The 16,192-nt window shown below is 39.0% G+C and overlaps 1 protein-coding gene across 3 annotated transcripts in view; it reads left to right on the top strand.

Annotated features, from left to right (window-relative positions):
* dmxl2 (Dmx-like 2) overlaps positions 1-16,192 on the top strand; it is a 149,743-nt gene that overhangs the window by 110,490 nt on the left and 23,061 nt on the right. For all 3 annotated transcript variants that reach the window (XM_059952796.1, XM_059952797.1, XM_059952795.1), the window contains 5 exons: positions 779-951; positions 2,986-3,119; positions 9,709-9,794; positions 13,645-13,846; positions 14,784-14,901. In XM_059952796.1, coding sequence (XP_059808779.1) covers positions 779-951; positions 2,986-3,119; positions 9,709-9,794; positions 13,645-13,846; positions 14,784-14,901 — 713 coding nt within the window. The remainder of the gene's footprint in view (positions 1-778; positions 952-2,985; positions 3,120-9,708; positions 9,795-13,644; positions 13,847-14,783; positions 14,902-16,192) is intronic.

Genomic DNA, 16,192 nt, shown 5'->3' with positions numbered 1-16,192 from the left:
GGAATTTAAATTTTTTAATTTATTTTAAATTTATTTTTGATTTATTGACACTGAGATTAAGTGTAGCAAACTTTACTAAGTGTAGTGCAAGGCTGATATAATTGAGAATATATTATGACAAGCCCAGTATTTAATAGAATTTCTAAATTCTGTTTCATCAAAAGTAAAGCTCTGTCATAATCTGGAATTTAATTCACTGAAAATCATTTTAACCCTATTTGATCAGAGTAAACTTCACTGAATTAGCCCTTTCTAATATATTTTCTGTTTTGCATAATTAATGATTAAAACTGAGTGGTGATAGAATTCTGAGTTTCATTATTTAGCTGAAATAACTGCAAAGAATACGCTTGGATATTAGAGAGAAATTGCATGCATTTGAATAATATTTTGAATGTGCAAATCATTTTATTTGAGCTTACACTGATTTTTGTACCTGATCATATTTCTTTTACATTAACTTACAAGTAGTTAATTTGAATACATAATAAATTTTTGTGTTACCTTTCAATATATTCTGTTTCCTGTTATGGAAAAATAACAGTATTAATAATTTTAGAGCTACAGTCAATTTAAGTTGTATTTGAAATGATGGTGGTTATGTTTTAGCAGATACATCTTGAATGGTCTGGTGCTAGGCCATTCTAGACATGTTAATCTGAAGATCATGGAAGATGAATCTCAAATGGTCTGTTTAGTTTCAGTCAACTATTATAAACTACATAATCAGCAGAACAAATATGTCTCACCACCTGTTTATCGCATTTGCTTTGGACAGTTCCTCCGGAAGACATTGATCGATATCGCCGGAGATTTAACATGAAGATGTTAGTTCCTGGTAGACCTGTAAAGGAGACTTCAACACCACCACCTGTACCTGTAGATCGACCTTCATACAAAGAAAAATTCATTCCACCTGAACTTAGTATGTGGGATTATTTTGTAGCCAAGGTAAGAACAATATTTATTATGTAATTATTTTAACAATTCAGTCAAATGGAATTTGACTGTTTGTAGTTTTATTCGTGATTTAATCAATGTTGAAGAAACTTTAAATTTCTTTTAGGCTTTGACAAGTATAAGCATAATACAAATAGATAGGCTTATTGGTCATGATGTACATAATATACACAATGTAGGAAAAATAAATTTTGTACAAAGACTGGTTTCAAAATTGTGGAGCGAAGTGCTGATTGAGTACTTCAGGCAAGAAATTCTTTTGCTTTGCACAATATCTTTGTAAATGTATTTAATCTAAAACCTGATTGTTAATGTCATTGCACGGTCATCCTGGAAATTCAACTCTGGTTCCCTTGTTACACATAACACATATTTTCAGAGGATATAGTGATATCAAATAACATGAAATGCACATCTTGAGGCCATATGCCGTATTGAAAAGTGCAGATTACTTAAATGGAAACCAGGCCTGCCTTGGAATTGGTTAAAGATAATCATTTAATCCATGCTAGATTACTGCGCATACTAAGTATCTTGTCAAGTGTTGATTCTCATCCATTATTTTCACAATGTCCTGCATGGTAGGCTAGGGCATCCAAGGCATATTGGCAAACAGAATCCAGAATTGGCTTGGTGATGGAAAGCAGAAGGACATTTTTCTGACTGCAAGTCTATAACAACAGGGATCAGTGCTTGGACCTTTACTTTTTGTAATACATACAAATGATTTGAATGAGAATGTAAGTATTTTGATTAGAAGTTTGCAGATGATAAAATTGGTTGAGTTGTACATAGTGAAGCGGTTTGTCTAAGGGTACATCTGGAAAGTTGGGCTGAGTGATGGCAAAAATTGTTTATTAAGCAGCATAGTGGTAGGGATGAGGGGGTGTAAAAGGCCTGTTCTTTTGCTGTACAGTTTTATGATTTGCTGTGGCTGTGTGTCATGTTTTGTATCAATAATGTTTCTTTAAGAAGTCAGATTCAGGTAGAATATGTAACATAAAAGGCAGGTACATTTGGAGTGTTGCAATATAGAGAGATTATTGAGTGCAAGTCCATAGATCTCTGAAAATAGGGATACGAATGGCTATGGTAGTAAGGAGGGTACCTTCATAGGCTTACCTCATAGGCAGAGACATTGAGTATGAGAATTTAGTTATCATGTCATAGTGCAGAAAACAATGCTTAGCCACGCTAAGTGTATTGTGGATAGTTCTGGTCGCCATATTACAGAAAGGATATGGTTGCAGTTGAGAGTATGTTGCCTGGAACAGACGGCATTAGGAGACATTGTGCAGACTCTGTTTATTCTCACTGATGTTTAGGAAGCTGATTGGCCTTGGGTTTATAAAATTGAGGGGCATAGGCAAGGTTGATGATCAGAGTCTTTTTCATAGGTTTGGGAAGTCTAGAACTAGAGGGTATATGTTTAATGTGAGAGGGAAAATTTAAAGATCTGAGAGGTTTTCTGCACATTTTGATCATTAACTGGCACAGTTGCCAAAAGCAATTACGACATTTAAAAGGTGATTGAAATAATACTTAGGTCTTTTGCAAGCAAATGTGATTAATATGTTAGGCACCATAGTGGTATGCATGGGGGGGGGGGGGGGGGGTCTAAAAGAGTTCTTTCTTTCTTGTACAATTTTATGATTTGCTGTGGCTATCTTTCATGTTTCATATTGATTTATGTTATCAAAACACCCCTGCCAACCTTCTGCTTGTTGTAAACCCATCTATTGAAGTACTACTTTGATCTCCAAAATCCCTCTTGGCCTCGTCTTCCCTATATACCAATTCTCTCAAAAGCTTCCAGCCTATTCCCTCATCTAGATACTACCTGATTTAATCTGCTAGTTCTACCATTGCTGATGGCTTTGTCCTCCTGCATAACAAAATTTCCCTTCAAAGGGTTTCTCATAAAGCTGACACAGGCTCTCTTTCCTGTAGTATTAAGGCAAGAAATCATATTCATGACAAAATTATTTGCCTAATCTTTTAATTGGTGTATTTTTGCTTTTAAAGCCATTCATGCCTCCTTCCGAGAGTGGATTTATGTATGATTCAGATGAAAGTATCCCTAGTGACGATGACGATGATGATGATGCTTTTATTTCTGACATTCAGTTGCAAGAACATTCTGATCCTAATTCATACAGGTTGGTTACAAGGAACTTTGTTCAAAGAAGTTTGCTTTATCGTTTTGTTTAATTTAAATACAAAAAGTTCAATCACTTGCAGAATTTTTGTTCAAATATATTTATTTTAGAAGACTATGATATTTCATAATATTGATAGCATATGAATTAGTTTTGAGGGAAAACAGAAGTGTCTTTATATTAACAATGTTTCTACCTTCTGTAGAAGAGTGGAATCACCTGATGATACTTTTAATAAAGGGTAGTTTTATTTTATTGGGTGTGTTACGAACCCCGTAACTGGGTCACTTACCAGCAAAGATAGAGATGTCCGTTGAAGTCTGATGATACTATTTTTAACAGTATTTATTAGTAAAAATACACAAAAATATAATATCAGTACAAATATACAGATAATATACGTCGTCAATACTAAATCTAAAAGTGCGGGTATAATAATAATAAGAAATAAGCTCTATCGTTGTCTAGGGGATAATGTATTGTCTGATGGAAATATAAAGTTCACACAGTTCATGCAGGCTGCAGCCTTTGGGGACCACTGTGTTGCAATGGTTGGAGAGAGAGAGAGAGAGAGAGAGATTTGGAGAAAAACTTGCCGGTTTTCCTTTTATGATTTCGATCTGTCAGGAGTCCTGTTGGTCTGGCCGTTCACTTGTGGCCTCTCCTTTAGCTAAACCGTTCTTCCGTGTTGAGCCCACCACCCTGGCAAGGGAGGACGCACATGAGCCCTCACCGGCCTTCGCTATAAAACGCTATCATATAACCATATAACATATAACAATCACAGCACGGAAACAGGCCATCTTGGCCCTCCTAGTCCGTGCCGAACCCTTAATCTCACCTAGTCCCACCTACCCGCACTCAGCCCATAACCCTCCACTCCTTTCCTGTCCATATACCTATCCAATTTTACCTTAAATGACACAACTGAACTGGCCTCTACTACTTCTACAGGAAGCTCATTCCACACTGCTATCACTCTTTGAGTAAAGAAATACCCCCTCGTGTTTCCCTTAAACTTCTGCCCCCTAACTCTCAAATCATGTCCTCTAGTTTGAATCTCCCCTACTCTCAATGGAAACAGCCTGTTCACGTCAATCACGGGATCACGGGATTTCTAGCGTTTCTCCTGGTGCGTCTAAAGGGGTTGTTCCCCAGACCCCTCTTTTATCCTTACTCATGGGGTCACAGATGTCAATCAGGTTGGGATGATGCAATCCCTAAACCAGACCACTCTGGTTGTCCCCTGAGGGGCTTTAATGAATAGTACAGTACTCAATACACAATTCCATCTCCAAGAGACAATGGCCATTATCAGTGGCTCCATTCGGCTGAGGCCAGGACACATTCCAAACCTTGTGTATTCCATGTGTGTGTCTCTCTCTCTCATTTCCTGGGTCCCAGACCCGAAATAATAGCGATCTTGTGGTTCTCAAAAAGGAGGGGATGACTTTGTACCCTTCGGCCCCTCAGAGTTGCTTCACATTCATAACACCCCCTTCCTTCTAAGATTTTTACCACAGGTAAAAATTAATTAATACAGAGTCTTACAGGTTTTCAGAATCTAGCACAATACAAAAGAGTTTTTTTCACTACAGAGTAATACAGTTATACATTCAATTCAGCATCTAAACAGTTAGCGATTACATTGTCACTTCCTTTAATACCTTAACATCTCGTACCTTAATAAATTCTTGTAGCATCAGACTCCAATTTAATAACCACCTATTTTTATTCCTTTTCTTTAGCAAACAAAAACTAGAGTTGTGATCTTAGCTTACGTGTATATTACAAAAGTTCATGCAAATACTAATCTTTATTTTACTTTCAAACTTAACAGTCAATCTTCCATGGGGTTGTCTTTATTAGTTACATGTTTTGTCGAAATCCCTTAAAACCCTATCCCGTTATTTAAAGTGGCATCCCGTCAACCCTCGCCCCTTTTCCAGTTAACTCCCACGTGGTTAGCTTGTGCACCAGTGTGGAATAGGCTTTTGCACGCTCCTTTTATAGGAGTTATTTTATCAACAATGTTTCCCAAACGTAACCCATTTGCTGAATTTCCACACAATTCCTTATTTTTAAGCAAGTCAATAGTTTTATCTTCAGGACCCTTCATTCTATTAGTTTTCAGTTTAAGATCTGCAAGCAATCCCTTTTTGTCCAAACAGCATTTCAAATTCTGCCTCTTTCCAGCACACTCTTGAATAACAATAGCGTGTGGGGCACCTTTACATCCCAAATCAGCCTGTAATTGATTCGCAGGCACCGTTTTTACCAAGCCATTGTCCCTTCAGCCTGGTTACTGCTTCTGACATCAATCCAGACTTTAAATTTTCTTCATTCAATTTAGGAACTACACTTTTCCCTTTTCCTTCAATAATAATATTTACCTCACCACCTTTTATCTCCTCATTAACTTTTAACACAAACAACTGGGAATTCTCACTTCCCACTAGTAACAAGGTTAACCCTTTCTTCACTGAACCAAGTCCATCTGACCCACAAGGACTGCATTCCTTTTCAACTGAATCAAACACCTCAGACTTGTTCTGAGTTCCATTACTAGGTTCAGTACCACGCGCATCCACATCTTGAACACACTCAAACGGGACATCTGCCTCTTCCAGGCTTTCAATACCTGTACCCTTTCCAAATTCTAAGTTCCCCTGATCCTCCCAGTTACTCTCTGGGCAACTCCCTTCCGGAATAAACTCAACCCTGCGGGCTGAAACAATCTCATCTGCCAACCCAGTAGACTTCTTCAAGGTAATGGCATCCTTTTCATCTAGGACTGCCCTCATTTCATTATTGGGAACACCTTTAAAATTTTCAACTTCTTCTAACAGTTCTGTCAAACCAGACAGATCATCCATGTCCAACCCTGGACCTTCTAACAGCCTTATCTGTTTCTCATTTTTACTCCGTGCCTCTATAAATTTCCTCCTGGCTAAAGGCAAGTCTACCTCCTCTCCCTTACTCTCTTTCACCTCCCTATTCTCCGTTTTACTACCCTCTAACCCCTCTTGGTACAGGGTCGGTAAAAAAGTCTCAGCCAAATCAATACTGGCCTGAATTAAACTGGTCTCCTTCTCAGCGGTCTTTCTCGACATGCTGCGAGTGGTCGCACACGCGGGATAGATCTCGGAATCTAGGGGCGGGTCCTCAACACTTACAGGCTGGCTCATCAGCTCCATGGCTGACCAAACATCACCACCAGTTAAATCGTTACCCAGAAGGATGTCTACGTCAGTTCTCAGAAATTCTGATCGCATCCCTATTTCAACTGGTCCAGATAACAGCTCACAATTTATAATGATCCTATGGAAAGGCACCACTTCTGTCCCTTTTCCTATGCCTCTCAAAGCTACCTCTCCAATCTCGGGACCAAAATCTAGTACCTTACTGCGAATCAATGACAGCTGAGCTCCAGTGTCTCTCCAGATCCGCACTGGAACTGGTGTGTCTCCCTTTTTCACAGACGGTTCCTTCTGAAATAAATTTCTCAGGCCCCTCTCGTATTCTGTCTACCTGGGGCTTTCTCGTCGATTTACTGATCACCACAATACATCCTGTAGGGACTGCTGCTTTCCCTTTTCCTGTCTCCTTCCTCGGAGCAAGGCACTTAGATGCAATATGACCCACCTTTCCACAATTAAAACAGGTCAAGCCAGGACCTCTCCTGCCATCTTCCCTTTCCTCCTCCTTAATTTTACCACTAGCTCCCGGCTGGATCTCTGCCTCAGCCGGCGGGCTTTCTCTACCGTTCCCACGGTCTTTCTGGTAACTCTTATTCGAGGAAAACTTTGTCTTGTGGGTTAGGGCATATTCATCTGCGAACCTAGCAAATTCGGATATGGACTTATTCGGCTTCTCGTTCAAATACATCTGGATATCATCCAAAACACAACCTTTAAATTCCTCAATCAGAATTAACTCCCTGAGACGCCAAAAATCCTCTTCCACCATTTCTGCTGCACACCAACGATCCAAGAGCACACCCTTCTCATAGGCAAACTCTGCATACGTCTGATTCCACCCTTTCTTTAAATTTCTGAACTTTTGTCCATAGAATTCAGGTACCAATTCATAGGTCTGAAGAATGGCCTCCTTTACTTTCTCATAATTCTCAGACTCCTCCTCCTCCATGGACAACGCCGCATATACCCGTTGTGCCTTCCCTTTTAACACACTTTGTAACAATGCCACCCACTGATCTTTGGGCCACTTCTGACTCACTGCCACCTTTTCAAAATGCAGGAAATAACTATCAACATCCGTCTCCTCAAACGGAGGTGTTAACCTAAACTCCCTACTGACATTAAATCTCTCCTCTCGGCCTGAGCTCTTCGCTCTTGCCTTAACTTCTCCAGGTCCATCTCATGTTGCCTCTGTTTCTCCTTCTCCTCATACTCCTTTTCGGCTCTCTCTTCTTTTTCAGCCCTTTCCTTCTCTTTTTTGGCTGCTTCCAGCTGTTTTAACTTAATTTCATGCTCCCTCTGCTTCTCAGTTCTTTCCTGCCGCCTTTTCACTTCTAACTCCTTCAGCTGGAGCTCATACTCCTTTTGCTTTTCAGCTCTTTCTTTTTCCTTTTCAGCTGCTTCCAGCTGTTTTAACTTAATTTCATGTTCCAACCTTAATTTCTCCAACTCTAACTGAGCCATCCCACTAGCTGGTACCTTTTCAGGGGTATTTTCCAAAAACAGATTCTTCCCAATATTATACTGAGTTATGGCCCTCCGCACCTCCTGCTTTTTCATTGACAACCTCAGCTCTGTGAGGTTTAGTCCTTTCGCAATATTTATCAAGTCCGACTTTGTGGCTGCCTCTAACGCCTCCAGAGTCGGGTTTTCTATAAATTCATCTACGTCCATCTTTGCTGGTTTCCCGTCTGGTTACCCGCACAACCAGATCCAAGTTTGGACTTAAAAGCCCGATTTACTGGCCCTCCAATTTGGTATCAAATCTCGAGACGAGGCCCCACATTGTTACGAACCCCATAACTGGGTCACTTACCAGCAAAAATAGAGACGTCCGTTGAATTCTGATGATACTATTTTTAACAGTATTTATTAGTAAAAATACACAAAAATAATATCAATGCAAATATACAGATAATTTATGTCGTCAATACTAAATCTAAAAGTGCAGGTATAATAATAATAAGAAATAAGCTCTATCGTTGTCTAGGGGATAATGTATTGTTCGATGGAAATATAAAGTTCACACAGTTCATGCAGGCTGCAGCCTTTGGGGACCACTGTGTTGCAATGGTTAGAGAGAGAGAGAGAGATTTGGAGAAAAACTTGCCAGCTTTCCTTTTATGATTTCGATCCGTCAGGAGTCCTGTTGGTGTGGCCGTTCACTTGTCGCCTCTCCTTTAGCTAAACCGTTCTTCCATGATGAGCCCGCCACCCTGGCAAGGGAGGATGCTCACGAGCCCTCACCGGCCTTCGCTATGAAATGCCATCACGGGATTTCTAGCATTTCTCCTGGTGCGTCTAAAGGGGTTGTTCCCCAGACCCCTCTTTTATCCTTACTCACGGGGTCTCAGATGTTAATCAGGTTGGGATGATGCAACTAGACCACTCTGGTTGTCCCCTGAGGGGCTTCAATGAATAGTACAGTACTCAATACACAATTCCATCTCCAAGAGACAATGGCCGTTATCAGTGGCTCCGTTCTGCTGAGGCCAGGACACATGCCAAACCTTGTGTATTCCATGTGTCTCTCTCTCTCTCTCATTTCCTGGGTCCCAGACCCGAAATAATAGCGATCTTGCAATTCTCAAAAAGGAGGGGGTGACTTTGTACCCTGCGGCTCCTCAGAGTTGCTTCACATTCATAACAGTTGTATTCAGATATAGCAAGTGAGGTTTATCAGCATACAGGGAGCAAATTAGGGATGAAAGTAGACAGTGTGAAATATGACTGACTTCAAGCAAATTGGAAGGCAGATAGAACTTCAGCTGATACACAGGAATCTGGCCATTAGCAAAAAAGAATGCGAAAAGTTGCAAAAGGAAAAAAAAGCTGATAGTCTGATGGTTTTGACTGGGTTTACTGAATTTATTCATTCTTGAAATGTGGAAGTCACATTTGTTGCCCATCTCAAATCTATCTAATCCAAGTGGCTTGCCAGGTCCTTTACAGAGCAGTTATGAATCAATGAGATAAGCATGGCAGGTTTCCTGCTTTAAAGGACTTCAGTGAACCTGTTTTTTTCTGACAAGTGGTCATTTCATGATCATCACTGCTGATACCAGAATTTTAATTCCAAGTTTACTTAACAGTTTAAATTCCTCAGCTGCCTTGGTGGGATTCGAGATTGTATCTCTGAATCATTAGGTTGAGCCTCTGGATGCTATTACAGTAAATTAAACACTTCGTTGCCGCCTTCTGAGGGCTAGAGTATCAGTAGTTAACTTCTTGGTGCAAAGATATAGTTGTATCCTGTTGTTGACAGTTGCTTTTAATTGGAGGCTATTCTCCATCCAAAATATAAGTAAAATGAAGTGTTTGTAATTGTTGATGTTTTCAAAAATAAATTTGAAGTTCATCTGGTATTTACACCTATATTTATTTTTCAGTTGGGCTCTGATACGTCTAGGAATGGTTAAGCTTGCACTGAACAATGTGAAAAACTTCTTTCCTGTTGCAGGATTGGATTTTGCAGGTATGACATTTCCTGTTTAAATTTTTTTTTAATTGTTCCACAATTAGAAAAATACTTTATTTGAAAGAAAATCATTTGAAGTTTAAAAAGACTTTCATGGTTTTCCCTTTGTTATTGTTAAACAATGAATATTTAATTTCTGCATCCTTCATAAAAATAGCTCTTCATAGGAGCCATTATTTCTGAATTGTTAATGATTTAACATATTTTTATTTAATAGACTGTTTTATCATGGCAAAAAAGCATAATTGACATTACAGGTGTCCCTTGCTTTATGAATATTCGCTTTACGCCACTTCACTTTTACAAAAGACCTACATTAGTAATCTGTTTTCACATTACAAAGAGGATTTTCGCTTTTATGAAAATTTTTCCCATATATATTAATGGTTCTTTGCTTTGCACCATTTCGGCTTGAGAAAGGTTTCATAGGAATGCTCTACCTTTGTGGGGGGGCAGGGAATCACCTGTACAACTCTGGACATGAATAGCCAAACATTGATTTGGTGTAAATGATGGTGCAGGTACAAGTAGTGTTGTTGGATACAAGCAGTTGACATATAATGTCAGTGAGCAATGATTTGATGTCAATTTTGCCATTTTGAAGACCATCACTCCAACTAATGTATTACTCTTAAATCCACCTGGCTGCACACCTACCTGTTCTATAATGGAATGGTTGCCTGTTAGTGCTATTTGAATGGATCATCTGTTACTTGTATGTTAATTGCTGATCAGTTTGTACCATCTATTGATTTATTTATCAAGTGCTTGGTACTTCACAGAGTAAGTCCAAAGTTTTTAGGTTTTAAGGAAATGTATTTCAAATGCTAAGGCTTTTTTGTTGACTTCTACCTTCTGACCAAGTCAGCTGTTCCAAGGATTGAGTGCATTGGTAAAATATAGGGTGTGCAGTTCAGGAGAAGTTGCTAAAGATAAGGAGGTGGACTCTCAGTAAGGTGCAATAATCAATTAGGATATATTAGGAGCTATTGTCACACCTGAATCTTGGTCAAAATCAATGCATCATAAGTTTGTGCCTCAGTAAACCATTCTTCAATGCTTGCACTGTTTTGTGCACTTTATGCAGTCCTGGGTAGGTCTGTAGTCTAGTGTAGTTGTTGTGTGTTTTTTGTTGTGTCTAGTTTTTGTAATGTGTCATGTAACACCATAGTCCTGAAAAACGTTGTCTCATTTTTACTACGTACTGTACCAGCAGTTATGGTCGAAATGACAATGAAAGTGACTTGACTTAACTTGAATTTTACCACCTGATGTATCTCAAACTGGACCAATGGAGCATGTTGTCAAAGACTGTCAAGGTGACTTTTAGATCTCGCCTTTCTGGCTGGAGATATTTGCAGTTTATTTTGGATTGACGGCTACAATTTTAAAAAGTGCCTTTTACGCTTTCCATTCAGAGTCTCGTATCTATTGTTCTCTAATGCTAGATAACAATTGAAGAGTGAATATGGCGTTTTGAGAGGATTACAATGTGTCTATGGTGCAGGATGTTACTGTGTGCATGTGCACTACTTTTATGGCTGCTGAGTATCACATCTGCCCTAGACTAGATCCAGAATCGTTTTGTGCTCTCTAAGATCAGATGGTATGTGAACATGGGCAGTAAATCAAGCACATCCTGGCCACAATTATGATGCCTTTTATTCTGAGGCAGTACCCTTTGCCAAGTAAACTTTAACTAAAAGGTAAACCGACAGACAGACAGACAGACAGACATACATACTTTATTGATCCCGAAGGAAATTGGGTTTTGGTACAGCCGCACCAACCAAGATTAGTGAAGAAATATAGCAATATAAAACCATAAATAATTAAATAATGATAAGGTAATCATGCCAAGTGGAAATAAGTCCGGGACCAACCTATTGGCTCAGGATGTCTGACACTCCGGGGGAGGAGTTGTAAAGTTTGATGGCCACAGGTGGGAATGACTTCCTATGATGCTCAGTGTTACGTCTCGGTGGAATGAGTCTCTGGCTGAATGTGGAGCCCTAGTGCTGCTGACCACTCTGTCTGACACACAGCATTGCAAGCGCACATACTGTGGTCTGCAGTCAGATAATTAATAATCCATGACACTAGGTAGCTAGGTAGTAGGTAAAGAGTAGCTATTGGACCATCATGCACACAATGTTGGAGGAACCAGCAAGTCAGGCAACATCTATGGAGGGAAATGAACAGTCAATGTTTCGGGCAGAGACCCTTCCTGAGGACTGGAAGGAAAGGAGGCATAACCTAGAATAAGGGTAGGAGGAGAAGGGAGGAACATGACCTGACAGCTGATAGGTGAATCAAGGAGAAAGATGGAAGGTAGGTATATTGGAAGAGTGGGTTGAGGAGTGAGAAGGATGTATGAACTGGGAGATGATAGGAGGAAGATTCTAAGGGCTGACAAGATGGAATTTGATAAGAGAGGACAGTAGGCCTTAGAATAATAAGAAGGAGATGGGGAACCAGAGGGAAAAGGTGTAGGTGATGTGCCAGTTGTGAGAATGGGGGAGGGAGAAGAGTAAAGAGGGCAGGGGATAAGGAAAAAACAAAAGGGGTTGTTGGGGGGGGGGGAGAGGGGTGGTTACTGGAAATTGAAATCAACGCTGATGCCATCTCATTGCTGGGTAACAAGACTGTTCTGTTTGCTGCAGACATGATTAACGATTCTGTTGTGTACCTGTGCCGAGGTGGTCAACCTTGCTGAAACACTTCAGCTGCCCAGACCACTCTGGAGGAGCTGTGAAGTCATCAGCAGAGATTTTGTTAAATCACTTCCATTCCTTGATTGTCACCAAAACATTCAGAAATACAAGGTCTTTGGTTCTAGTCAAAATGCGACTCAACAAACTATCATTTCTTTAATCTCTTGTCTTGAGTGGGGGCGAGACCCATCGTATCAATCCAGGACAATACCCTGATTGTCACTTCAGCGCTTTCACTATATATCCTACCTGTTTTCCTTAATATTTATTAAATTGCATTTTGGAAGCTACTATTTGAACAGTAACTGCCGTCCTATCAGGTATGGTATTAAAAATCATTCCATACTCTAATTTTTCTGGTACTTAAACTTTGGAAACAGTACACTAGAAATTCAGACACAGCATTTAGCACTGCACACATGAGCATCAATTTCCTCTTTTCCACAGTGGAACCCAATGACTCGTAGTTCCAGGTGGAATAGTTTCCACTCTGTAAATTAAACCCAGCTCTTACGGTCACAGGTCGTGCTTGACTAGTTGATTTTTGTTCTTGAGGCACGCACCGAATGATATCATTCCCTGCACCATGCTTTGCCAAGAGCATTGGTTCACATATGGTTCTAGAGATGAACATCAACCAACATGATGAGATGAAAATCCTTAACAAAATATTTCACCTTTCAATTCTCCGCATTTAATTTCATCTGCCTCTCATCCCACCAGTCAAACAACTTAATCCTGACTTATCTTGATCTTCTTGCTTATTGGAATGTATGCATGCATTTGATGTAAGCAATAATTGTAAATGATCTCAAGGATTAAGCAGGCTTGAAATAATTTATTTAACAAAATAGTTATGTTAAGAGTTTTAAGGATTTTGTCATGAAATGTATAAGGTCTGAATTTTTGAGAATTTACATTATTCTTATTAATAAAATTTCTTTGAGCTTATGCTTCACATTAAGTCAAGATTCCTGCAAAACTTAAGATCAAAACTTTTTCTGCCCTTACATCATTCACAATGATTTTGAAAACAATGTTATTCTTTATAGATTCCTAATTGTGTTTAAAAGTTGACTGACAATCCATTAATATTATTAATGTTATTTTTCTCAAATCTATTTTTCCTATAGACCTTCCAGTAACTTCTCCTTTGGGTAATGCTGTTATGAAAACTTTGGAAAACTGGCAGCAGATACTTCAGGCAAAAATGGAACAGTTTGAAGGCCCACCTCCAAACTATATCAACACGTATCCTAATGATTTCTGTAATGTTGGTGGACCAGCTATTCTGCGACACAAAGCAATGCTTGAACCAGAAAACACTCCATTCAAGTAAGGGAATAACTTAAGTGTAGGCTTGGTGGGGTATGATTTTTATCAGGTAACTTCAGTTAGCACTGTCTTAATGACAACTATGCCATGGTTAATCATTGGAATTTGTAACTCATAATAACACAGCAGAAAATGTTTTTAAAATGATGCAGGCACCCCAAAGAGGTGAATGTTGTATTTCACATTATTTTTCTTTTGCATATAACACAAGTACAACGTGAACACAACAATATCAATAACACGAGTAAGATTATATAAAGATGTCAGTGCTATAATGATTACTAAATGTCTCCACATCCTCAATTATGACCACTCCTGAACCTAGAGGACTGCTGGCCTTTGGTTGTTTGAAGTTTAGCTTTTTATGCTAATGGTGATGTTCAATGGTTCCATTTAATATCAAAGAATATATACAATATACAACCTGAAATTCTCACTTTTGGCAGACATCCTCGAAAAGGGAGAAAAAAAAATCCATTTGAATGACAGAAAAAAACATGAGCCCTAAAGCTCCCAATGTGCAAACAGCATCACCCTTCCCTTCCCTTCCACACTCCCACTTATTCTAGCATTCCCACCACCCATCATGCAAGCAACAGCGAAGCCCTCAAAAAGAGACCATGGTCTGCAGGATGTCAACAAATAACTATTCATTCCAACATTTCGACATCCCTCAGATTCTCTCTCACTAATGAGGGAGAGACAAATATCATTCCTTCTGCAACGAGATGGGAGAAGGTCACTATTCTGATGTTACAGTCAGTGTGAAGCATTACTGTTGTCTGAAAATTTGTTTAATGAAGTACTTAGTGCTTCATCTGTTACTGTGAAGTTCCAGTTAAGTTACATTACTAGTGACCTGGTAAATATAGTAGACCTATAATTTTATAGTTAAGCTTATGTGGACAGAAATTGCTAACTATATATTTTACTTTAGGTCAAGGCATTATTCCACATTCCCTGTTAAAAGGCTGTGGTACTTCCTGATCAAACAAGAAGTTCTGCAAGACACATTTATAAGATTTATATTCACAAAGAAAAGAAAGCAAAGTGAGGTAAATGGGCATAAGGATAAAAGTTGTTGCCTTTTTTTAAACTTTGTAGCTGTAAGTAGTATTGTAGGTTTAAGGACCAACCACAGATTTGGCATAATATAAACCTATAGGATGCTTATGATGATGTGCCAGCTTATAACGATTCAGTTATAAAAAAAACAGCTTAGTTATAGTTATTTTTGTATATTCTTCCTCTAGGAATAAATGGGATGATTAGTTAAAATGAAGGACAAACATTTTCCAATTTGTTTTGACTTATTCCCACTTCATACCATTGTAATTATTGGATATTTTAGCAACAAAATATCATTTCTAATGAAATGTTGGACCCCAAGAATATAATTAGTACTCTAGAATGAGAGATTCTGCAGATGCTGGAAATCCAGAGCAACACACACAAAATGCTGGAGGAACTCAGCAAGTTAGTCTGCATCGATGGAAATGAATAAACAACTGATGTTCTGGGTGGAGACCCTTCTTCAGGATTGGAAAGGAAGAGGAAAAATGTCAGAATAAAAAGGTGGGGGGAGGGGAAGGAGGACTAGCTAGAAGGTGATAGGTGAAGCCAAGTGGGTGGGGAAGGTAAAGGGCTAGAGAAGGAGGAATCTGATAGAGGAGAGTGGATCATGGGAGAAAGGGAAGGAGGAGGTAGTAATTGGCAGGTGAGGAGAAGAGACAGGAGATCAGAGTGGGGAATAGAAGAAGAAGGAAGGGTGAAGTGAAAAATAATACCTGAAGGAGAAATTGATGTTCATTCCACCAGGTTGAAGGCTACCTAGACAGAACATGAATATTCTAATGCAGGTTTTATTCTTCATAGTTGTAGTAAAGCATTTGACAAGCAACCCAGGAATTTTTTTTAGTTTATGGGACTCAATGCTTCTTGAAGTTTCCAACAAAATTTTGGGGCTCCTGGCAGTGTTCAACCTCAGAAACTTTCATGTGTATTTGGTAAAAGTCCATGGATTTCTTCCTGATGATATAGTCAGGATGTATGTGATTTACACTTGAAAATCATAAACAGCTTGGAAACTGCATTGTTAATATGTGTGTGGGGGTTTAAATTGTGCATATATTCTCCTTTTTTATCATTATATATTTTATATTAAATCTAGTAATTTTCCTTTCTTATGGGTATCTGCTACTGGCCCTGAATTAAATATTAGTAATCCTTTTGAAGTAAAAAGAATTGAGCAGTGTGACTGCATTACTGAAGAACAACCTATAGTAGGAGTTAGGTAATTATGTTCTATGCTGAGAAGCAGACCCTTACTAAGATCAGTTGTTATCC

The sequence above is a fragment of the Hypanus sabinus genome, chromosome 28 (genome assembly GCF_030144855.1).
Source record: "Hypanus sabinus isolate sHypSab1 chromosome 28, sHypSab1.hap1, whole genome shotgun sequence".
Classification (NCBI taxonomy): Eukaryota; Metazoa; Chordata; class Chondrichthyes; order Myliobatiformes; family Dasyatidae; genus Hypanus; species Hypanus sabinus.
The sequence above is the reverse complement of the archived record's forward strand: the minus strand, read 5'-3'. Positions and strand labels throughout refer to the sequence as shown.